The 21,634-nt window shown below is 44.6% G+C and overlaps 1 protein-coding gene across 2 annotated transcripts in view; it reads left to right on the plus strand.

Annotated features, from left to right (window-relative positions):
- Positions 1–21,634, plus strand: part of CREB5 (cAMP responsive element binding protein 5) — a 509,250-nt gene that overhangs the window by 61,771 nt on the left and 425,845 nt on the right. For both annotated transcript variants that reach the window (XM_020993294.2, XM_020993292.2), the window contains exon 2: positions 18,378–18,449. In XM_020993294.2, the coding sequence (XP_020848953.1) occupies positions 18,396–18,449 (54 nt within the window). In that variant the 5' untranslated portion in view covers positions 18,378–18,395. The remainder of the gene's footprint in view (positions 1–18,377; positions 18,450–21,634) is intronic.

A 21,634-nucleotide genomic window follows, 5' to 3' on the forward strand; every position in this document is an offset into this window, starting at 1 on the left:
GTGGCCCTGTGTGGTCATGCTTCTAAAATCCACCAGCCTTGATGGAAGGTGATTGTCTGAAGTTAATAATAACTGACACGCAGGGAAGGGGTGGACTTAAAACAGCCATTTCCATGATGATTATTTGATTTACCTGCTTCCAACAAACACTGGCTGTGTGACCATGGGCAAGTCACTCTTGTCTAGGCAACTATCCCAGCCTATAAATTGTGTAGAATAACCTGCATTGTTTGAGGAATTCAATCATCTGTGATTTTCCTAGACTGGTGTGTGTGTGTGTGTGTGTGTGTGTTTGTGTGGTGTGGGGGAGACATGTGGTATCAAGGTCAAATGTGGCCTTCCAGGTCCTCGAGTGAGGCCCTTAGCCCTTTGATTGAATCCAAAATTAGTGGAATGAATTCCCATAATAAAAGGATTTGTTCTGTAAAACTTGAACTCAGTCAAAGGGCTGCACCCACACCCAAGAATCTAGAAGGCCATATGTGGCCTCAAGGCTACCGGTTCCCCACCCTTGTCCTATATTCAGGTTATGTGTCCATGTTGAGCATGTTGTGGTATATGGTATAAGGTATTGGCATAAATCTACTTTCTGTCCAACCACTTTCCAGAAAACTTTTTCAAATCAGGTGTTCTTCCCCAGGTAAACCCATTTGCTTTTTGTTAGTGAATGCTTTTAAGTATAAATAATGCTAGTGGTATGCAAAGTGAGGCTGTCTAACTTTTTATTGACTTTATTCCAACCCACCACCATCCTGGCTATCAGAAAGGATTTTTTCCCTTTATAAGTTACATTAATTTTTCTCTTCCTCCACCCAGTTCCTTTTCCTTTGTCTCTTCCTGTCTTCTCTTTCTGTCTTTCTCCACTCTGCCCCATGCCCACTTCTCTCCCTTGTTCCTTCTCTCCCTCTCCTGATGCTGATCTATGGACTGTTTTATGGAAATATCCCCACTGTCTTGGGGATAGAAGATTTAAATTGCTCTGACTTTCCAGAAGATCATCTCTGACTGGAAGAAAATCTCAGAAAAAAGCCAGGATGCTTAGCAAATGTTGTCTGTTGGGAAAGCATTGAAATGTAACCCCAATGAGTTAAGGGTTAAAAACAAACCCCACGGGTGAGTTTCACACTAAAATGTTGGTAGAGGAAGGACCCCAGCCCTAAAATTGGGAGTCCATCCATCAAACGCGGGTTCTGCTACCCGGCAGCCATAGACAACCTGTCCTCTCTAGGCCTTGGCTGTCTCCTCTCTGAAAAAACAAGGATGAGAGAGCGGAGGTCCCTTTCAGCTTGAAATGCTATGACTCCACAATCTGGGAAAGTTTCCACTTATTTGGTCACCGCCAAAGGAGGGAGTGAGGCAAGATGCGGCCACACCAAACTTACATCAGGGCTCGGGCCGTTCCACGCTTTGCAAGCCTGGTATGAGGCAGAATCAACCCATCAATCAATCGACAAGGATTAAAGACCAACTGTGCAAGAGATACAAAGGCAGAGAGGAAAAGGGTCCCTGCCCCTCATTGTTCACTTCAACTTAAAAGTCATTTATTAATCCGCTACCATGTACAAGACATCGTGTCAGGCACTGAGGATCCAGAGCCCGGTTGACACCATCCTTGGTTCAATTCTGCTGGGGGTAGGCAGAGGGGGAGCCACCGTTTCTACAGAGGTGTACATGCAAGATGATTGGAGGGTGGAGAGAGACCGTACTGCCCCCTGAGGGGGAGGAGGGACTTGCTTTCTAAGACTGGAAACTGCCTCTGAGTTGCCAACCCCTACCAGGGGAGGGAATTTCAATACCAGAAGTTTCCTACACAGATGAAATCATAGAACTAGACCACCACCATATGTATAAGTTGATCTGTCTACATTTTCCCTTTTTCTTCTTCTATTGGCATCCTTGCTAGGGACAGAGGAATAGATATTCGGGTGGGAAGGGGCCTTTGAGACCATCTAATGCAGCCTCTGCATTCCAGAACTGTGGCTTCATCCATTCTTAGAGATGTAGTTATAGTCCTTGTTTTTTGTCCATGACAGCTGAGGCTGGCTTCTCTGGTGCGGGTGAGAGGGGCAGCCCGGAAGGCTGAACTCTGCATCTTGGTGGAAGGCTCCTGCTCTCTTCTGCTGATGGCTTATAAGAAGCCAAAGATTCTCAGTTTCTGATTCTCTCCCTGATACAGCAAGACCTAATTACCAAGGCACAAGCTGGGTCTGACTGGTAATCAATCACTGTTGACATTCCCCAGAATAGCTCCCAAACAATACCAGGGAAGAGTCCTTGAATTTCATCATTACCAGGCCCCTATTTATCCAAGTAGTTTTTTAGGGGAGGACACTTGTCTGGGCCTTCATTCAGGCTTGCAGAGAGAAGGCACTGGCTGCCCTTCCCCAAGCCCCACCCTGGGTGGGATTGTTGCCCTCTGGTCCCTTTGACCTTCAGTCTCCGAGGAGTCCAGAAGAAGGGTGTTTTCCAGGGCCTGACCTTGAGATCCCTGGCCTAAGAGAACAGTCTTCCTGCTAAGGGAGGGGCTGCTGGGCTTAGGAGACCAGGGGCCCTTTTCATTTTTTAAAAAATAATTCTCTCTTTTCCTTCTCTGTGCTGATTTGCCATGTTGATTGAAAAACGATGCTGTTGTTTTGGAGCCAGCCCCCTCAGGGAATAAAAGGAGCTGGCTCTGGCCTCTGCTTATTAATGGCAGAAGCATTTGGATGAATTGGAAGTTGGGGCAATGTTAGCCTTTTGTTGGGGGGGGGTGACTTGGAGAGAGAAATGGTGATTTCCAAATCTCTTTCCCAGGGAAAGGTGACTGGGGGGAGCTGAGGTTTTGTGGGCATTTTTTTTTCCTAAAAAAAAATGGAGAAGATTTTTGGTTATGAAAAAAAAAGGAAGATGAAGAAGGAAAGGAAAGAAAAAGGGAGAAAAAAATAGAAATAAAGAGCAAGAAAAACCAGGAGAGAAAGACTGGAAAAGGAAAGAAAAATCAAAAAAGAACGAAAGAGAAAGGGAAGTAATAGAAAGGGAAGAGAGAAGAAAAGAGAAAGACAAGGAGAAATAAAGAAATAGAAGTAAAAAGGAACAGGGAGAGACAGAAAGAGTGAAATAAATAAAGGCAGGGATAAATAAAGATAAAAAGAGATAAATTAGAGAGAAAAAGAGAGACAGAAATACAGGCAGAGATGGAGAAATAAAGAAAGAGAAAGAGAGATATAGGCAGAAAGACCCAAAGAAAAAAACAGGGAAAGAGAAATAGAGAGAATGATAGAAATAAAAACAGAAGAAAAAAGAAAGATTGAAAAAAAAGAAAGAAGTAAAGATAGAAAGACAGAAAAGAGGTAGGGAAAGAGAGAAAGAATGAAGAAAAAGAGAGAGAATAGACACTACTTTGTATTTTCAAAGAGCAATTTCAGGATCCTGAACATGGTAAACTTTGAGGCTTCTTCCCTAGTCAGCAGGGAGGGACACCCCTGGATTTTTCCTTTATGTCCCTCAGTACTGAGGGCTCTTACTCATCTCTTCCAAGGATCTCAGACTACGTGCTCTAAGCCCCGAGCTGGTTTGTACAAATGGAATTATTTTCATACCCCATAAAGCATGTTGTCTTATCTTAATATTTTTCTTCATTTGACATGTGTGTGTCTGTGTGTCTGTGTGTCTATTCCTGGTTAGAAGAACAGTCCAGACTGTTAGGGCAGCCGCAAGTTTCAACACTGGAAGCCACGTTCCCCTCAAATCCACATTTCTGTCCTCTAGAAGCAGGCAGTGTTTCACCCCTGGGCAGCCCAACTGGCTGATAGAATCTGAAAAACTCTTCTTGCTTGTGCAGTTCAGAAGTGAGGAATTTGGTTGGGAAATAGCCTGCCGATTCCTGTCCCACCCTGCAGAGTCAGGGGATGGGGGGAGTTGACCATTTCTGCCACTTGTATAGGTGTAGACTTGTTATTGGTGTTGCCCATGTCCCCCCACCCCCACCCCTTTCACCCCCTGTCCTGTGAGTAGCTTCAACAGAGTCATTTACTGTGCTTGGAAAAAGGCTACAGGTGCATGGCGGTGGTCTGTCTGGTTCCCAGGTCCCACTTTGTTCTCAAGGAAGCTGTTGCTCAATGCTTCCCACCTTCCTTCTCCACATGGGGGACTACAGCAGTAGTTAGGCTTGTTTTCACCCTCCTTTCTCTGGTTCTATCTTCTTACTGTCCCAATTTCCAGGAAGATTATTCCAAGTTTATTTTGTATTTTTGCTTACTAGCCTTGTCCCCAAATCTTACCCCCCACGACAGTGGGAAGATGCCAAAGGACAGGCTGGGCAGATGTATGGCTCAGAAGGGACCAGCAGACTTAGGTGATTTCCTGCCAGACCAAGTGAGAAAATGACCCCTTCCCTCTGGGAAGCTACTAGATTTGTTTGCTTCTGCAGTGTCCGGGGAAGCTCTCTGAAACTGCTGTGGGGATGGAGGGGTGGGTGGAGGTATATTAAAAAAAAATGGCCTTGGCTGAAGGATCTTGGTTCAGATTCATTGTATCCAATCTTGCTGTTACTGTATACAGCGTTCTCTTGGTTCTGCTCATTTCACCCTGTACCCCTTCAGTCTTCTGCTGCGTTGCCAAAATGTTGCCTTCCGGGGTTTTTACAAGCATGGGGAAGGTAGGGACCAGATACCAAGCTCTCCAGGTGTGTTTTTGCCCAGACAGTATACAGATGACCCCCCTAATGAGCTGGTGGGTGTGGGGACCTGGCTTCTATCTACAAGTGGGGGGTGTGTGTGTGTGTGACCCACAGCTAACAGAAAATGCAATAACCTGCGACAAGTTATAGGGTTCAGAGTTGGAAGAGACATGTGTATGTATGTGTATTATATGAGAGGCAATGTGTTCTTGTGACTAGAAAGCTGTCCTTGGAGTCAGGAGGGCCTGGCCTTCTGTCCTGCCCCTAACACATACTGGCCACGTGACTATGAGCCAGCCACTTAACCTTTTCTTCTAACCATATTCTCCCTGATAATTTTATAGATGGAGAAACTGAGTCCTACAGAGGTCGATATACAGCCCCAGGATGATCAAATGAGATAATGTATGTAAATTGCCTTGCAAATCTTCAAGGGCTGTAAAAATGTTAATTAGTACTGCTACTAATAATTGCAACAGAGTATGGGATCATAGCTTTGCAGCTACAGAGGCCACACAGTCCAACCTCCTTATTTGGCAGATGAGGAAACTGAGGCCCAGAGGTATCGACATGAAATCATCAAATGAGATGATATATTTAAGTTACTTTGACAACTTTATAGCATTATAATGATGTTGGTCATTATGACAATGATTATTATTTATGAGTTACATCACAGTGTAGGATCATGAACTGATTGCTGAGGGGGACTTGAAAAGCAAGTTAGTCCAATCTTCTCTATTTGTAGATGAGACTCAGGCCCAGGCAAGGTATGGGACTTGGCCAAGGTGATACAGGTAGGGAAGAGTGCAGGTAGATATCCACACACATATGTACAATACAGTTTAGTGTATACATGTACATGTAAATTTTAGTTATACGTACATATATGTGCACATGTTCATATGCACATACATACATATGAATGTTTTATTTTTGCACACATATCTACTTCTGCCTTTTATTGGCATATACTATACTTGTGATTTCTTTGATATAGGAAGCTTCTGATAAGAAAATCTCATCTCCCAATATAGATTCTTAGACAGTTGCTTGGGTCACTTAAAAGGTTAAGTGGACAGCTTATAGTCACGTGGCCAGTATGTGTTAGGGGCAGGACAGAAGTCCAGGCCCTCCTGACTCCAAGGACAGCTCTCTAGTCACAAGAACACATTGCCTCTCATATAATACACATATATACACATATAACCAGTTCATACTACTCACATGTACCTAGTTCATACCACACATATATGCACATGACACACTACATATGTAGACACATGAACCCATTTCATACCACATGAGTATGAACAGTCATGCCCATTTCATACAATGTGCATATATACACATGCATACAAATATATCTATTTCATATATGCACATGTATATGAAAATACGTTAACTGAGATTTATGAAAACATAACTAGCTATTAGCCACTTGCTTGGAAAATGGGTCTCCTGCTTGATAAGACATGGAAACTTAAAAAAAGAAGAAAACTGTACAAACATGAAAAGCTTATCCTGATGGAGTATTTTTCCACTTCTAGCACAGAAGCCCCCACCTGGGTTGGAGCACAGTGGAGGCCTGGAGTCCATCTCACTCTCTCCTGTTAAAGCCTCTGATGAGACCCCAGGTGTGGGTTCCTTTTCTAGTCCCTAAGCCCACTTGGAAAAAGCCCCAATCCCACCAACAGCAGAGTTTCTAATGGAAATGCTGATAGGCCCTTGGGGTCATGGCCATCATTGTCATCAGGCCTGGAGATGGGTATGTGGAAGTCATGGTGCCTGTATCAGAGAACAAGGGTGATATCTGAATAGCCCCTGGAGGAGGATGAGGGGGAGAAGAAGAAAGAGAGGAGGAAGAGGAGGAAGGGAGGAGGAAGGACAAACATCTCATTTTGTGGCCAAGGAACCAGCAAATCTGGATCTTGGTGGAGGCAGCTTTCACCCTGGAGATGTAGAGTTGATGCTAACTCTAGACATTACCTCGTCTTTGCTATATCCCTAAACACTAACTTTTTGATGCCCTGAATAACTGCTTAATAGCATAAGAGAGTAGGAGGGCATGAGTTGTAACAGACGACTAATTGGAGTTGTAGCGTTATGAATTGGGGGCAACTGAGTGGCGGTCTCTTTATTTACATTCGTTTCTTGTAAGTTTGATTGGCTTATTTAAAAAAAAAGTATTGATAATGAATAAAACCCAGAATTGCCAGCTGGTAGCCGCTGGCCCCATTCATGCCAGATCTGGGGTGAGTGTGCCCTGGTTGACCCAGACAAATGCCCCTCTCCCCCCCAGGCCTATCTCTCTCTCCCTCCTTTCTCTGGGCTTCAGGATCGCTAGTTTGGAAATCTTGCAGCCCTCCAATGTTTGGAGCTTGAGGGCTGAAATGTCACTTTCAAAGCAGGGTTAAAAAGGTCACACAGCTGCAAACAATAATAGCCCAATGAAAATCAGATTCTGCCTGCAGCCCGCTTCAAAAATAACATCGGGACAGGAAACAAGCTAGCTTGATGTTTTTACCAGCAAAGAAGTAAGACTGCGGCAGATAAAATGGGAAAGAGATGGGGAGGGGAAGGGGAAAGGAGCTCATTTTCTCAGTGTGAAATCCAGGGGAAGCGGGTTGGTCTTTATTTTTGTCAATTTGAAATTTTCCTGGCTCTGGGGGTCCCTTTCCCCTCCTCGGAGGTCTTCAGGAAGAAGCTGGAGAATGTTTTCTAGCGGAGTTAGACCAGATGCCCACTGAGGGCTCTTCTGACTTTGAATTTCTGTGATTTTTGTGATTTTTAATAGCCTATAGAGAACAAACTTAAAGCAAAGTATCAGACTTCTAATCATATCATGGTTAATTGCCATGAGTTACATTTTGCTCAGAAGCATCTTAGCGCTAGGTTCCCAGTGGCTTAATAATAAAGACAGTCCTTTGACCCTATTAAGTAAGGTTTGAGTCTCATAACAACCCAGCAAAGTAGTTGTTAGTATTATCCCCATTTTACAGATAAAGAAATTGGTGCTTAGAGAAAGTAGATTTTCCCAGGGTCACACAGCAAGTAAATGTCCAAAGTGGGATTCAAATCCAGGTAGATCTTCTTGATTCCAAATCCAGATGCCCGCCTGGATGGCGCTCCTGTCTTCCTTTTGTGGTGACCGTCTGAGCTTCTCTCCAGGCCCTCTCCTGTGCTAAGGATGGATGGCCCAGCCTGTTTCCTTTCCCGGTGTTCTAGGTCTTCATGGAGGGGCGGGGGGGCTTTTCCTTTGATTAGCCATGTGGTTGTTGGTCACTTTTCTGGCTGGTGCTCTTTGTAAAGTGACCTGCAGGAATTCTGACTGAAAGGGGCCCAGAGAGAGAGAGAGAGAGAGAGAGAGAGAGAGAGAGAGAGAGCGCGAGAGAGAGAGAGCGAGCTATGGGACCTGGAAATCTGTCCCTGTGGATGAGTATGGAAGTTTCTGGCTTGGCCATAGGCATTCTTAAATGTGGAATGAATGGCCCTAGGTGCCCCAGTATGCTTCTGTCCCTGAAATTTTCTGATCACTTATTTCATTGAAGGGAAAAATACAGACCCCTGACAGACACACACACGCACTCACACACTCTCACATGCCCCAAACTGGAAGTAATATCAATCTCTGTCTTTAATGACAGATCTGACAAAGAGAGGGACGGAGCTGAGGGAGCTTATCCCTGTGCCCTGAAGAGACTCGTGTTTATCCCTGCTGTCCTAGTCATTTTGCATGGGAATTACTCCTGCTTAAGAACCTTCTATGGCTCACTCAACCCTTCTAAGCCTCAACTTTCTAATGTGTAAAATGGGGACAATCAGGCATTGCTAGAATCATTTCCTCACAGGGTTTTCTGTGAAACTCAAATGAGATCATCTCTGTAAACCCCTCCGCAAACCTGATAGCACTATAGAAAGACCAGATGTTGTTATTGTTGGTATTATTATTATGTATTGCCTTTAGGATAAAATATAAGATCCTCTGATGGAATAATAATAATAAATACTGGCATTTACATAATGATTTAAGATTTGCAAATCACTGTGAATATGTTATCTCATTTAATCCTCACAACCCTGGAAAGTAAATGCTATTATTATCCCCATTTTACAGACAAGGAAACTGAGACAGACAGAGGTCAAATGACTTGTCCAAGGTCACACAACTAGGAAGTGTCTGAAGCCAGATTTTAAGTCAGGTCTTCCTGACTCCCAAATCTAGCACTCTCTGCCATCTAACATAAACTCCTTGACAGTGGGAATCATTCATTTTGGTCGATCAGCTAACATTTAAGCAACTACTATGCAGTAAGCACTATTTGAGGCACTGGAGATAGGCAGACAGAAAATTAAACTGTTCCTACCCTCAAGGAAATTAGCCACAGAGCCTAGAACTTGGGAGGTGCTTAATAATTGCTGGTTGATTGAGTTTACTAGTATTCGAAGTCCTTCATTGTTTGGCTTTAGCCTTGCTAGGCTCATTTCTACTTACTTCCCTTTATGTAAACTTTGTTCTTTCCAGACTGGCTTAGCTGTCCACGGCAGCCGTCTGCCTCCACAGTACCTTTGCACTGACTGTGACCCTTGGCTGGAATGCTCTCTCTCTCCCCACCTTTGCCTCCTAGAATCTCTGTTGTCCGTCAAGGCTCAGCTCTAATGCCACCTCCTATGGGAAGCATTTCCAGATTCCCCCTCACTCTTAAGTCTCTCTCTCTCTCTTCCTCCTTCTCTCTCTCTCTCTCTCTCTATATCTATATCTATATCTATATCTATATCTATATCTATGTCTATATCTATATCTATATCTATATAACACACACACACATACATATATACATACACATCTCTCTCCATATGTATTTCTCTCCATGATACACACACACACACACACACACACAAATACACACATCTACATTTCTCATATATATATTTCTCTCTATAATATATACATATTACATATATACAATATATACACAATACACATTCACATACACCTCTATATATATGCTCTCATATATATGTATACAAAACATCTACATCTACACCTCTCTCTCCCTTCCTCCTTCTCTCTTTCTCCATATATATATATATTTCTCTCTATAATATATACATACATTCACATATACATACACATCTCTCTCCATATATATTTTTCCCCATAATACACACACACATACACACACACACCTATATCTCTCATATATTTCTCTCCCATATATATGTTTCTCCATATATATTCTCTCTATAATATATACACATTACATATAGACAATATACACACAATACACATTCACATACACCTCTCTCTCTAGATATATATATTCTCTCATATATATATATATATATATATATATATATATATATGTATACACACATCTACATCTCTCTCTCTCTCTCTCTCCGTCTCTCTCTCCCCCTCTTCCTCCGCCCTCCATACCTTCCTCCTTCTTTTTCCTCACCTGTTTGTCTGATAAAACATAAGCTCTTTGAGGGCAGAGACTATCCTGCCTTGCCTTGTATCTCCACTGGTTAGCACCGTGCCTGTCAGAAAACGTGCTTAAGAAATGCTTATTGGATGGGAGCATAGGACCTCTCTTTTCTTTCCAACCTCTTCTCTTCCATTAGATGGTGAGCTCCTTGAGGGCAGGCACTGTCTTTTTCCTTTTTTTGTATCTCCAGTTCTTAGCACAGTGCCTGGCACGTAGTAGTTGTTTAATAAATTCTTATTGACTCACGGCCTGTGTTGTGATGAGTCAGAGGCTCAGTTATTCAGCTGGGTTCCTTGCTATGTCCCTCCCTACCAGCACAGCTCTTTCTGGAGCGCAATGAATGGTGACAGATGTTGTTAACATTGTTATTAAAATTCAAGCCCTACCCTCCCTCTGGTTCAGATCCATGTCAATAATATCAGGGCTGGTGCTGACATATCCAGATTGTCTGAAGTGCTAATTGATATTTGTAATTTCAGGTTGACACTCTGAAGTCCCATAAGTTGAGGTCCTGATAAGAAGGGCAGCCCAGATTTTTTGTCAAACCAACTTTTTGGTTGACTGATCATTTCAGAAGTGGGTGGAATTTGTTGAAATCATTCCAATAGAATGAGAGTTGAGTGTTAACTCACTGTCAGTTAAGGGTGCCTTGTGTTCACAGGTAGCAAAGGCTGCTGTGCCTTCCTGGGTCTAGCTGTAGCACCTGAGGTTCCATGGGATCTTTATAACATGCTTCATATGGACACTTCATCTCTGAAAGAAAGCTAATTTCCTACAATGTCTGCTTTGTTGTGTGGCAGGCACTTTGATCAACTAATCAATAGCATTGATTCAGCACTCACTTTGTACTGGGCACTATGCTAGATGCTGAGGAAATAGAGAAAGACAAAACCAGAAAGGCTGACATCGGTTAGCATTTATTGCCCTACTGTGGCCACAGAAAGCGACTCATTGGCAGGGGACATAGGGAGGGACACAAGATAAATGAGGAAGCCTCTGACTCACCACAAGACAGGCAATAAGCATTTATTAAGTACCTACTATATTCCAGGCCCTGGGCTAAGTGCTGAGGATACAAAGGAAGGCAAAAATCCAGATGCTTCATCCTCAGGAAGTTTCCATTCTAATGAGAGAGACATGTTCACAAACACAAGATAAATCCATATCTAGGAGGTAGGTTTAAAGAGGAGGTTCTAGCAGCTGTGTGTGGGAGGGAGTGGGCAATGAGGACCAGAAAAGACCCCTGGAAGAAGGTAACATTTGAGCTGAGAAATTTTAAGAAATGGAGGTGAAGAAGGAGGACAGCCTGTGAGAGGCATGGAGATGGAGATGGAGCATTATGAGGGAGGAACAGCAAACTGTCTGGTGTGGTTGGACCACGTCCAAGTCACTTGAATGGAACGCATCCACCGTTGTGAGCTATTTCATGTTCTAAACCAGATTCTTAACCTGGGGTCTATGACCTTAAAAAATGATTATCTACTTCAAACAGAATTGATTTCCTTTGTAATCTTATGTATTTTATGCATGATTCTGTGAAGGGGCCCATAAGTTGGTTTCATCAGACTGTCAAAGGGCTGCATACACAAGATGATTTAAGATCTCCTATTCTAAGCCAAAAAGTTGTAGGGCTAAGCACTTCGGATAGAACCAGTCAATCATGTATCCAAAGGGCAGTTAGGTGGCGCCATAGTGCATAGACCCTGGGCCAGTCAGAAAGACTCATCTTGAGTTCAAATCCCACCTCAGACACTGAATACCTGCGTGACCCTGGGCATGTCACTGAACTCTATTTGCCTCAGTTTTCTCATCTGTAAGATGAGCTGGAGAAGGAAATGGTAAACCACTCTAGTTAATCTTTACCACGAAAACCCCAAATGGGGTCAGGGAGAGTCAGACATGACTGAAATGACTGAGCAACAAAATATCAACACCTACTATGTGCCGGGCACTGCCAGTCACGGGGAATGCGCAGTTAGGGAAGGAAGCGGTCCTTCCTTGTAGTGAGCTCATCTTGCAATGAGGGAATGAATACAAAGTAATGAAGTTCACCTTAGGGAAGGCCATAGCAGTTGGTGGGGGGGAGGGGAGTGTGGGTCAGGAAAGGTTCCAGGTAGAAGGTGATGCTTGATGAAGGTGATTGTGAAGGAAGAGAAGGATTCTGCAAGGCAGAGATGAGAAGGGAAAGCATTCCAGGCATTGGGGACAGCGCAGGAATGGGAGATAGAATGTCATGTGTGAGGGCCAAAGGGAGGGCCTGCTGGGCTAGGGAGAGAGGCTCCATGAAGCCACACCGATTGGCTGGGGTAGCATCACTTGCTTAAAGGAACCGAAGCCTCGGCTGTGGGTTACATGGGTTACAGCTGTACATCAAGTCTGTCATCTCCTTGTCAACTGTGAAAGCCTGGAATGGCTTTGTAGATTATTGCGTATTTTATTGCCTGAGCTTTGCATTTTCTGAAGCCCTCAGGGGCTCACGGGGTAGTTTCAGTTAAGTGAGCGCTGAATTTTGACAAGCAAGTCAGTCAATCCACAAGCATTTATTAAACATCTACTGACTGTGCCACGCACTGTGCTAAGTATTGCTGAGGCAAAGTAAAAGATGGTCCCTATAGTCTAAGAGGGGAGACAACATGTAAATGAGCCATAGACAGGATGAATCTGGGATAATCCCGGATGGAAGGCACCAGGAGAAGGCTTGTTCTCGAAGGTGGGATTGTAGCTGAGACTGGAAGCCAAAAGGTGGAGGTGAGGAGGGACCGAATTCTAGGCCTGGGGGACAGCCAGGGAGGCTTCCAGGGCCAGGAGATGGAGCAAGGAGGCCAGGAGGCCAGGGTCACTGGACCATGGAGTGTGTGGAGGGCAGTAAGGGCTGAGACTGGAAGCAAGGAAGTTAAATGTCAATAAGACCAGTAAGTACAATGATCACATCATATCAATTCTCTGTGATGATGCGGATGATATGATTTAAATATAGAAACCCAAAGAGCATCAGACTGTATGACTCAGTTAACTTAATCAAGTTTATACTTAGGCCAGTGAATCTCAAGGTGTGAACTGTGGTCCATGCCAGTGCCCGAAGTAGTGAGATTTGTGTTTGGAACAAAAATCTGGACTATTATCTCTGTTACAGTGACAGGGACACAGGTCATCTGGTTCAACCCTTCTGTCATCAACGATCCCTTCTATACCACCCCCAACAAATTTTCATCCAACCTTTGCTCAAGACCACCAGTGTGGGGGGGACCCCAATCTAGAGGTGTCCACTCCATTCATGGATAGCTCTAGATATGAAGAAAGTTTTCCTTATTGTAAGCCTGAATATGCCTCTATAACTCCTGCCCATCGCTCCCAGTTCTGCTTTGGGGTTAAGCTCCCTATGTTGAGCAGCCTTTCCACACAATGAAGCCTCCAATCCGTGAAGACACCTGTCATGTTGTCCTTATGTGTCCTCCTTTTCAGACTAAACATGAGCAGGTCCTTCAGTTGATCCCGTCATGACATGGTCTTTGGTCCCCTCAGCATACTGATCAACCTCCTTTGGGTGCTTTCAGCTTGTCGGTGTGACGTCTCTTTTAAAATGGCCCCTGCTCCAGTTGAACACAGTAGCCTAGATGTCTCATGGACAGGCCTGGTCAGGATACAGTGGGACCATCTCTCCATTGCTTTGGACACGTCGCCTCTTTAATGTTCACTAGCATCACGCTGGCTTTTTTGGTTGCCACGGATGACTCATGCTCTACTTGTGTTTCACTACAAGCCCCAGTTCTTCTCAGATTAAGTTGTCCAGCCCCAAGTCTCCCACCTTGTACTTGTCTAGTTGAACCCAATGTTAGAGTGATGTGCCAGTTTATGCTTACAGCAATACACACACACACACACACACACACACACACACTCACACTCACTCAGGCATGTGTCAGGTCAACGAGCATTTTTTTAGGTGCTTACTCTGCACCAGGCACTGTGTTAAGGTCCAAGGATGCAAACAGACAGAAACAGCCCTTGCCCCCACCTACATTCTAATGGGGGAGATAACATGTGAAAAACTCTTGTCTGTCTCTGTCTGTCTCTATGTATATATAAGTATGTATACACACATATATATGTATGTATGTACATACACACAGAAAATAAAGTTAGATCTTATTTGATATTGTGGGAGTCTGATGGCAAAGAGCAATGAGATGATTGGCAGGCCCCACAAGGAGCTGGTGATGGGGCTTGGCTCCCTCGATGCTTCTTTCGAAGTCTATTCACGAAGCAGGCCTTCCTCTCATGAGGCAGCCACCCCCTTGGAAGAGACCGCTCTTCCCCATCACCTTGTGTATCTGAGTAACATGTATTTCTTGACTTTCTTGCCCATGGTGTCCTCCTCCGCTCCTGGAGAGTGAGAGGATGGGTAAACCTGGGGGAGGGGAGGAAGGGAATATGGCAGGGTAAGAGTTTGGCAAAGACTCCATCAAATGGGTGACTGCGACATGAGGGAGGGTTGTCTTTAGTCAGAATATTTGAAGCCCATACTTATATAATATTTGCGCTTTCTCCCAATTTTCAGGCAAATGTTTGCTACTATAAAATAATGATAAAGATTCATATTGCATATTATATAGTGAAAAGAGAGGTGGCTGTAGAGACAGAGGTCCCAGGTTCAAACCTTGTTTTCGATGCCTATTCCTGTATGACTTTTGGCAAATCACTTAACCTCTCTGGGCCTCAGTTTTCTTAAATGTAATATGACAGGGTTGGACTCTTGGCCTCTGAGGTCTCTTCCATCTCTGAATTGGTCATCCTGTTATCTTCTAGAGCACTTTGAAGGAGTGGGGAGCACTTTTCTCATAATCACCACTGGGAGGTTGGGAGCACAAGTGTTATCTACATGTTACAATTGAGGAAACTGAAGGCAGGATACAGTGAAGTGGTCCTCCCCAGATTGCATAGTTGGTGAGTGAGTGGGGCAGAATTTGAACCCTGGATTTCCTCATTCCATGTGAAGTGCTCACTCTATGACATCATGCCGCCTTTCGAAGTGAGGGTGTTTATTTTTAATCTCCTTAGAACATAAATCATGTTGTTCATTTTCCCCTTTAACAGTAGTGGCCCCCAAGTCCCCTTCCGATGCCTTCCTGAGTCATAGAGGATCCACAAGTAATGCCAGTGAAGCACTGACTCTGAGAAGGCTTTAGCTCTGCGCCCTTCATGCCTGCATGTCTCCTGTCATTGGTCCAGCCTGGCTCATTTTGACTAGGTCCCTCACCCGGATAGCTGTAGGCTAATGGGCATTTCTGCTATCTCATCTTTTGGACACTGTGTGTCGTTCTGTGGAGGAATTGGACATAGCATGGGACAGTGGGAAGAGTATCAGATGATGTGAGTTCAAAACCCACCTCTGACATTTATCATTTATGTCACTTCAGTTTCTTCATCTGCAAAATGAAAGGAGAGACCCCCAAGGGCTCTTCTAACTCTAGATTTCTGATCTGTGGAGAAGTACTGAGGTATATTTGGAGCAAAGGGAACATAGAAAAACCCAACTTCATATATGTCTGGACTTGAAAGTGTCTGGTGTGAAACCCTGTCAAATTTGAGTAATAGTGAGAGGTAGGTCTACGTTAAGAGGTCCAAATCACTTGGCTTATTTATGCCTCCAAAAACTGAAGGCAAGAGTGTGCTTCTCCATCACACATTTACAGAACCTGGGAGCATTTCAGGAAAAGCTTGTACATGTAGGCACATTGATTCATTACAGTTTCCCTAAAAAGTAACACAATTCTGTTAAACTGAGCCATGGCTACTCACAGAGAGAGACCGGCAGCCCCTTCCCAATGCACTGATGCTGATTGCTGCAACCCCCCAGTGGTTGCCTGGCTATGTAGGAGTGCTATTAGTTAAATTAGGATTTGAAAAATGACATGTAGTGTTAGATGTGTGTGTGTGTGTGTGTGTGTGTGTGTGTGTGTTTTCAGTTCTCCTAGGGAAGGTACCTTGTTTCAAATCATCCATCTAAGCCATGTATCTGTCCAGACGTATTGAATCTTTTTTCTAACCTTGATTCACAGTTGGCTATAAAATCAAGCATAGTCCGTCTTTCTGTGGGGCTCTTGATTGTGTTCTAAGATTCTTATTTGCCTCTGATTATTCCAAGGCTTTTTTATCTAGTGTCAGAGGAAAGAAATATCAGGAGTCCCAACATTACAGATGAGTTGTGTTCCCAAGGCTTATCTCAATAATCAGAAAGCATTTTCTAAAGGCTTTTTCAATGTGTCTGTGGTCTCACTAATGTGAATACTCCCTCCAGTGATGCAGATTGCAGCTCATCTGTGTCAGCCTATCATATATGACTCCTGTTCATGTCCTCTCATAAGTTCACCATGAGGGCACTTGGCAGGAGGGTGGGGGAGGGTGCATCTTTCTCCTTCTGACACTGTAAAGAGAGGAAAGACCCTTAGTTAGGGATTAAGATCACCTGGATTCAGATTCTACTCGGATGCTCTTGTGACCTTGGGCAAATCATTTAAACTCTTGGAGCCTCAATTTCCCATCTGTAAAATTAGGAGGAGAGGGCAAACCAGATGGCCTGTAAGGTTCCTGACAGTTCAAAGTCTATGATGTTGTGATCTTATGATTCTGGTGGAGCACACAGGCTCTCCATTTGTTATTTCTTATTCTCGCCACATGACCAACTCATCTTCTTTTTATTTAGATATTAGCTTGCTGAAAATTTTTTTCTCTCCAGTTTTCCTTTGTAATTTTGTATTTGTAATGTGGTGCAGCTTGGTCCTGTCCACCATTTACGTCTTTGCTACTCTCTGAGTTGTACATTTATAGTTATAATTTTGGGGAGCAGCAATATTCCAAAACTCGAAGCTTTAACCATCCACACAGGAATAACCAAGCGGATGAAGAGTGTTTATTGTCTAGACCAGCACTTCCTAAACTGTGGGTCATGATCCCATATGAAGCTGTGAAAAATTTGGCAGCGGTGAAAGGCTGCTGAACGCACAATGACCAAAAATTAATTCAAAATCAAATGTGTGATGAATGTGAGGCGTTTCTAGCAGTGCTCACCCGCATTACATCAGGCAACTTCACTGCAGCGCTGCTTCTGAACACACCGCATGTTGCGCTGCGCACGCCCTCACGCCACACAGTGCCAACAAACACTGCCAAAACATGAAAAGGGGGTGTGAGTGGACAAAGCTTAAGAAGTCTGGTCTCCACTGTGGCATGCAGTTCAGTGGGTAACCTTTCAAGCCCGTCCGTCCGCGTGTCAGCGTGTCTTATCTATAGATTTTGCTGTAAGGATCAGTGGTCAGTGGTCCTGCTGCTGTCTGGGTCTGTGTCCATTCTTCCTGTTAGCTGTGGTGATGGACCACCACACACGTCACACTAATCCTCACCCAGCCACAGCCTGTGGCCCTGAAATCCTGGGGCAGCTTCCATTTAGGGTTTTTAGAAGAAACTGAAGAAGGCAGTGAGTAGCTCAGTAGAAAGAACTTTGGATTTGGAATCAGAGAACCTGGGTTCAAACCCCAGGCTCTGCCCCTTACTGTCTCCATGACCCTGGACAAGTACTTAGCCTTCCCTTGGCTTCACTTGAATAAGATGAAACCGTGACCTCTTTAAAGTCGGAGGAGCTGAGTTACTACCACATGACTTTGGACAAGTTTATAATGTGCCCTGGGCCTCAGTTTCTTCATCCGTAACATCAAAGGATTCAGAAGATCCTGGTCTCAAGCCTGGCTTGGCCCCTAACTATCCATGTGACCTTGGTCATAATTCCCTAGGGCTTCAGTTTTCTCATGGGTCACATGAAAGGCCCCCTCCCGCTAAGAATCTCCCGTCCTCATGAAAGTGGCCTCCTTTTCAGAAGGCTTCCAAGAGGTCCTGGCCTGATGGAGGAATAAGCCCCACAATATGAAAGGGAGTCATAGGCCGGGTTTCAGCTGGGGCGGCCTGGTGGCTTTCCTCCACACTGCGCCCCTTCAAAGTAAATACAAATCAGTAAGATCTGAGCCTGCGGGAAGCCTAACGAATATGAGCCAGTCAGAACCTTGGATTCATGTTCATTTGTCCTTGTCTGTTTGGGGAATTTGATATCCTGAGAGCCATTGGGAAAAGGGCTCCCTGAGCGGTGAGTTTTGCATGTTTCTGAGACTGCAGCCAGGGATAGTAATGAATTTTTGTGTTTCTTTTTTTTGTCTCTGTCCTTTCCCCTGAACCTGTAGATTTATGAGGAATCCAAGATGAACTTGGAGCAGGAAAGGCCATTCGTCTGCAGCGCTCCAGGCTGCTCACAGGTGAGTGGGACCCAGTGGCGGGCCTCTGGTGGGTTCCTGGCAGGCGGCTTTGGCTCTAGCTTCCAAGACCACTCTTGGTCTGCTCCGTTACTGCTATATCCTGCTTGGTCTCTCCAGGGAGAGGCTGTGCTTGTTATTAGCATCGCGGTCCCCCTTCCCACACCCCACATGCCATGAGCCAGTGTGCGCACATCCACAGAGCCACAGCCACTGAAATCCAATAGGGCCGACCCTTTCCATTCCTAACCCCTTCCCCCACCCCCAGGAAGCAAGCCAAACCCACGGCTGGCCCCTCCAGATGGCCAGGCTTGTCATTTGAGAAATGGGGAGAAAGAGGAAGTCTGTTTTTCCATGGAACAATTTGGACTTGGTGCTGTTGTGTTATCGATGAAAACACAACCCAGCATGGAGACCATAGGAGAGCTTGGCTTCTCGCCAGACTGAGAAGTGTCCCCTGAATGCCCGAGGCCCCCTTTTTTACCTTATGCTTTTTAGGGGAAAGGGGCCTTGGGACCTTTCTTTGGTATGGAAACTTCTGGTGTGGAGTCTCCCTCCACCAATGCAGATCAGCATTGACTTAGAGAAGTTCATTAACGTGCCCAAGGTCATACAGCCAATATATGTCAGAGGCTGTACTCAAACTCTACCCTTTTTGACTCCAAAGGCAGCCCAGTATCTACTATGACACCTTTACCTTGGAGAACAGCAATTGGGGCAGATCGTGAATCTTCTTCATAGAACAAAGCCTGAGGTTTTCTGTTCTCTGTCACTTCTATGGACATTTCTTTAATCATATTGTAGCATTTGATGATGACATTGAAATCTTTCCCACATTCCTATCATAAGGAGCACATGTGGGAAACTTAGGCAGCCGACCACTCGTGGTCACTGGGAGTGCCCATGCTTCAAGTTTCTTAGGACAGAAGAGGTGTGCTCTTCTGTCAAACCTCGAGTCTTTTGCTATCTGAGATCCTTTCCTTTCCCTAAATTGTCCCTAGAGTATTTAGTAAGAGGCAGAATTCCCATCTGGAATGTTTCTCTGGAGGGGCACTGGGCAGTAGGGACCTGGGGAGGGGCCTCTGGGGACCTTTGGCAGGAAACATGCTATGGAAATGTAAGTCTTGGTTTCTTGGACCCTCACAAGTTATGAACTGCTCCAAGAGGAATCAGAATCATCAGCTCAAACCTGGGCATGTTAATGCCACCCAGGCCTACGGACAAATGCTGACTATGGATTGGCAATATTGGAGGAAATGATCAGTGACACTGAAATGTCTTTTGAAATGAATCATGGCAGATAGAGCCCTGCCTGGACTAGGGGTCCAAGGATCTGGGTTCAAGTGCCATCTCTACAACTTTCTAGCTGTGTATCCTTGGGTAATTCTCTATACTTCCCTTTTGAAATAAAATAGACAGGTAGGAAAAGAGGAGATACAGGTGGGTAGATAGTAAAACTCCAAAAAGTGAGTATCATTTCACTAAAATGGGACATTCTCTCCATTGGAACGATGGCGTGTTCCTTTACATAAATAAAGAAGTGATTTAGGGCTTACCTTAAGGCCAGGCTTCTATAGCTACAGAGGAACAGAGAATTTTGCCAAATTGAAGTTGCTTACCAAACTTGGCTTTTGACAACAACCCTATGTTTCATTTGCTATTTTAAAATAAAGCCCTCAACAAATTGTGTTTCTTAAGCCAGATTCCCATAAATGGGCAAAGTACTCTCACTGGAGAGGGATGTACCTTGGAATCTTGCATTGACTGCTTCTGGTGAGGCAGGTACTGCTAACAAGGTAGCTAATTAGGTGGCACAGGGATAGAGCCCTGGGCCTGGAGTCAGGAAGACTCATCTTCCTGAGTTCAAATCTGCCCTTGGACACTTCCTAGCTGTGTGACCCTAAGCAAGTCACTGAACCCTGTTTGCCTTAGTTTCCTCATCTTTAAAATGAGGTGGAGAAGGAAATGGCAAACGAGGCCAGTATCTCTGCCAAGCAAACCCCAAATGTGGTCATGAAGAAAAACTGAACAACAAAGCATTTATGCCACTGTGCTAAGTGTGGGGAGCACAGATACAACCAGAAAGAAGAAAGCCAGTCATTGACCTCGAGGAACCAATAAGAGGGAGCTGAAAAGTGGGAAGGGAGGAAGAGAAATCTGGAGGCAGAAACAAAGTGAGGACAGGAATGAGCACTACTGGCCTGGTCACTTCTTCAAATGGAGAGGGGCTCCAGGGGAGAAAGTCACCAGTCCAAGGATGAGTGGCAGGGGTGGAGGCATTTTCCAAGGTGCTAAGGCTGTTGGGATATGATAGAGAAGGCCTGTGAATCAGGAGAGGGGCTAGGAGAAGACTGAAGGAATGAGCCTGGTATACTGGACAATGTGGTGGAGATGAGTGCTGAGGACCAGGGTTCAAATCCCTTGTCTGCTCAGTACATGACTCCCAGAGTCATCTCTGGGCTTGAATGACGAGCCCTGTAACTAGGCCAGAGTGAGCAGGAGTTTTCCCCAGGAGGTCCAATTTGGACAATGCCTGCATTTAGCGGGCACCAGATTTCAAGGATGCTCATGGAGCTTGCAATCAATCCCCCAGTGGCTGGAAATCATAGAACTGAGCCCCTGGGCAGCAAGAAGAATTCTAATTGGAGGCTACTCAGTGACAAGTTGGGGGGAGTTCTTCCTCCCTGCCCCTTTGACCTTTAACCGAAGGAATACTTCACGACATTTGCCTGAGGCATGCTCTCAGCAAATTTCCAAGTTACTGTTCTGCAAAGGAGATAATGTGTGTAAAGTACTTTACAGACTTCTAAGTAAATATCAGCTATTATCATAATTATTATTACCTGAAGGAAATGGCCAACTGCTCCAGTCTCTGCCAAGAAAACCCCAGATGGGGTCAGGAGGAGCTGGACATGACTGAAAGGACTCAACAACAAAAACGTGAGCTTAGCCAATTCACTGATTCTCTCTGGATCTTATCTGTATAATGGGTGCTTTGGATTAGGAGACTTCTAAGATCCTCTCCAGGGCTAAGTCTAAGATCCTATGATCCTATGTACCCAACAGGCTTTTTAAAGTTGTCATATCTTCTGAAAGTGGCCACATCAGGACTCTAGGTCCCATAGACAGAGTATTGTGTGCTTTACAATTCATTCCCTTTCCTCACACGAGGCTTGTGAAGGAGATAT

This window comes from Phascolarctos cinereus, unplaced genomic scaffold (assembly GCF_003287225.1).
Source record: "Phascolarctos cinereus isolate Bilbo 61053 unplaced genomic scaffold, phaCin_HiC Scaffold_1;HRSCAF=81, whole genome shotgun sequence".
Classification (NCBI taxonomy): domain Eukaryota; kingdom Metazoa; phylum Chordata; class Mammalia; order Diprotodontia; family Phascolarctidae; genus Phascolarctos; species Phascolarctos cinereus.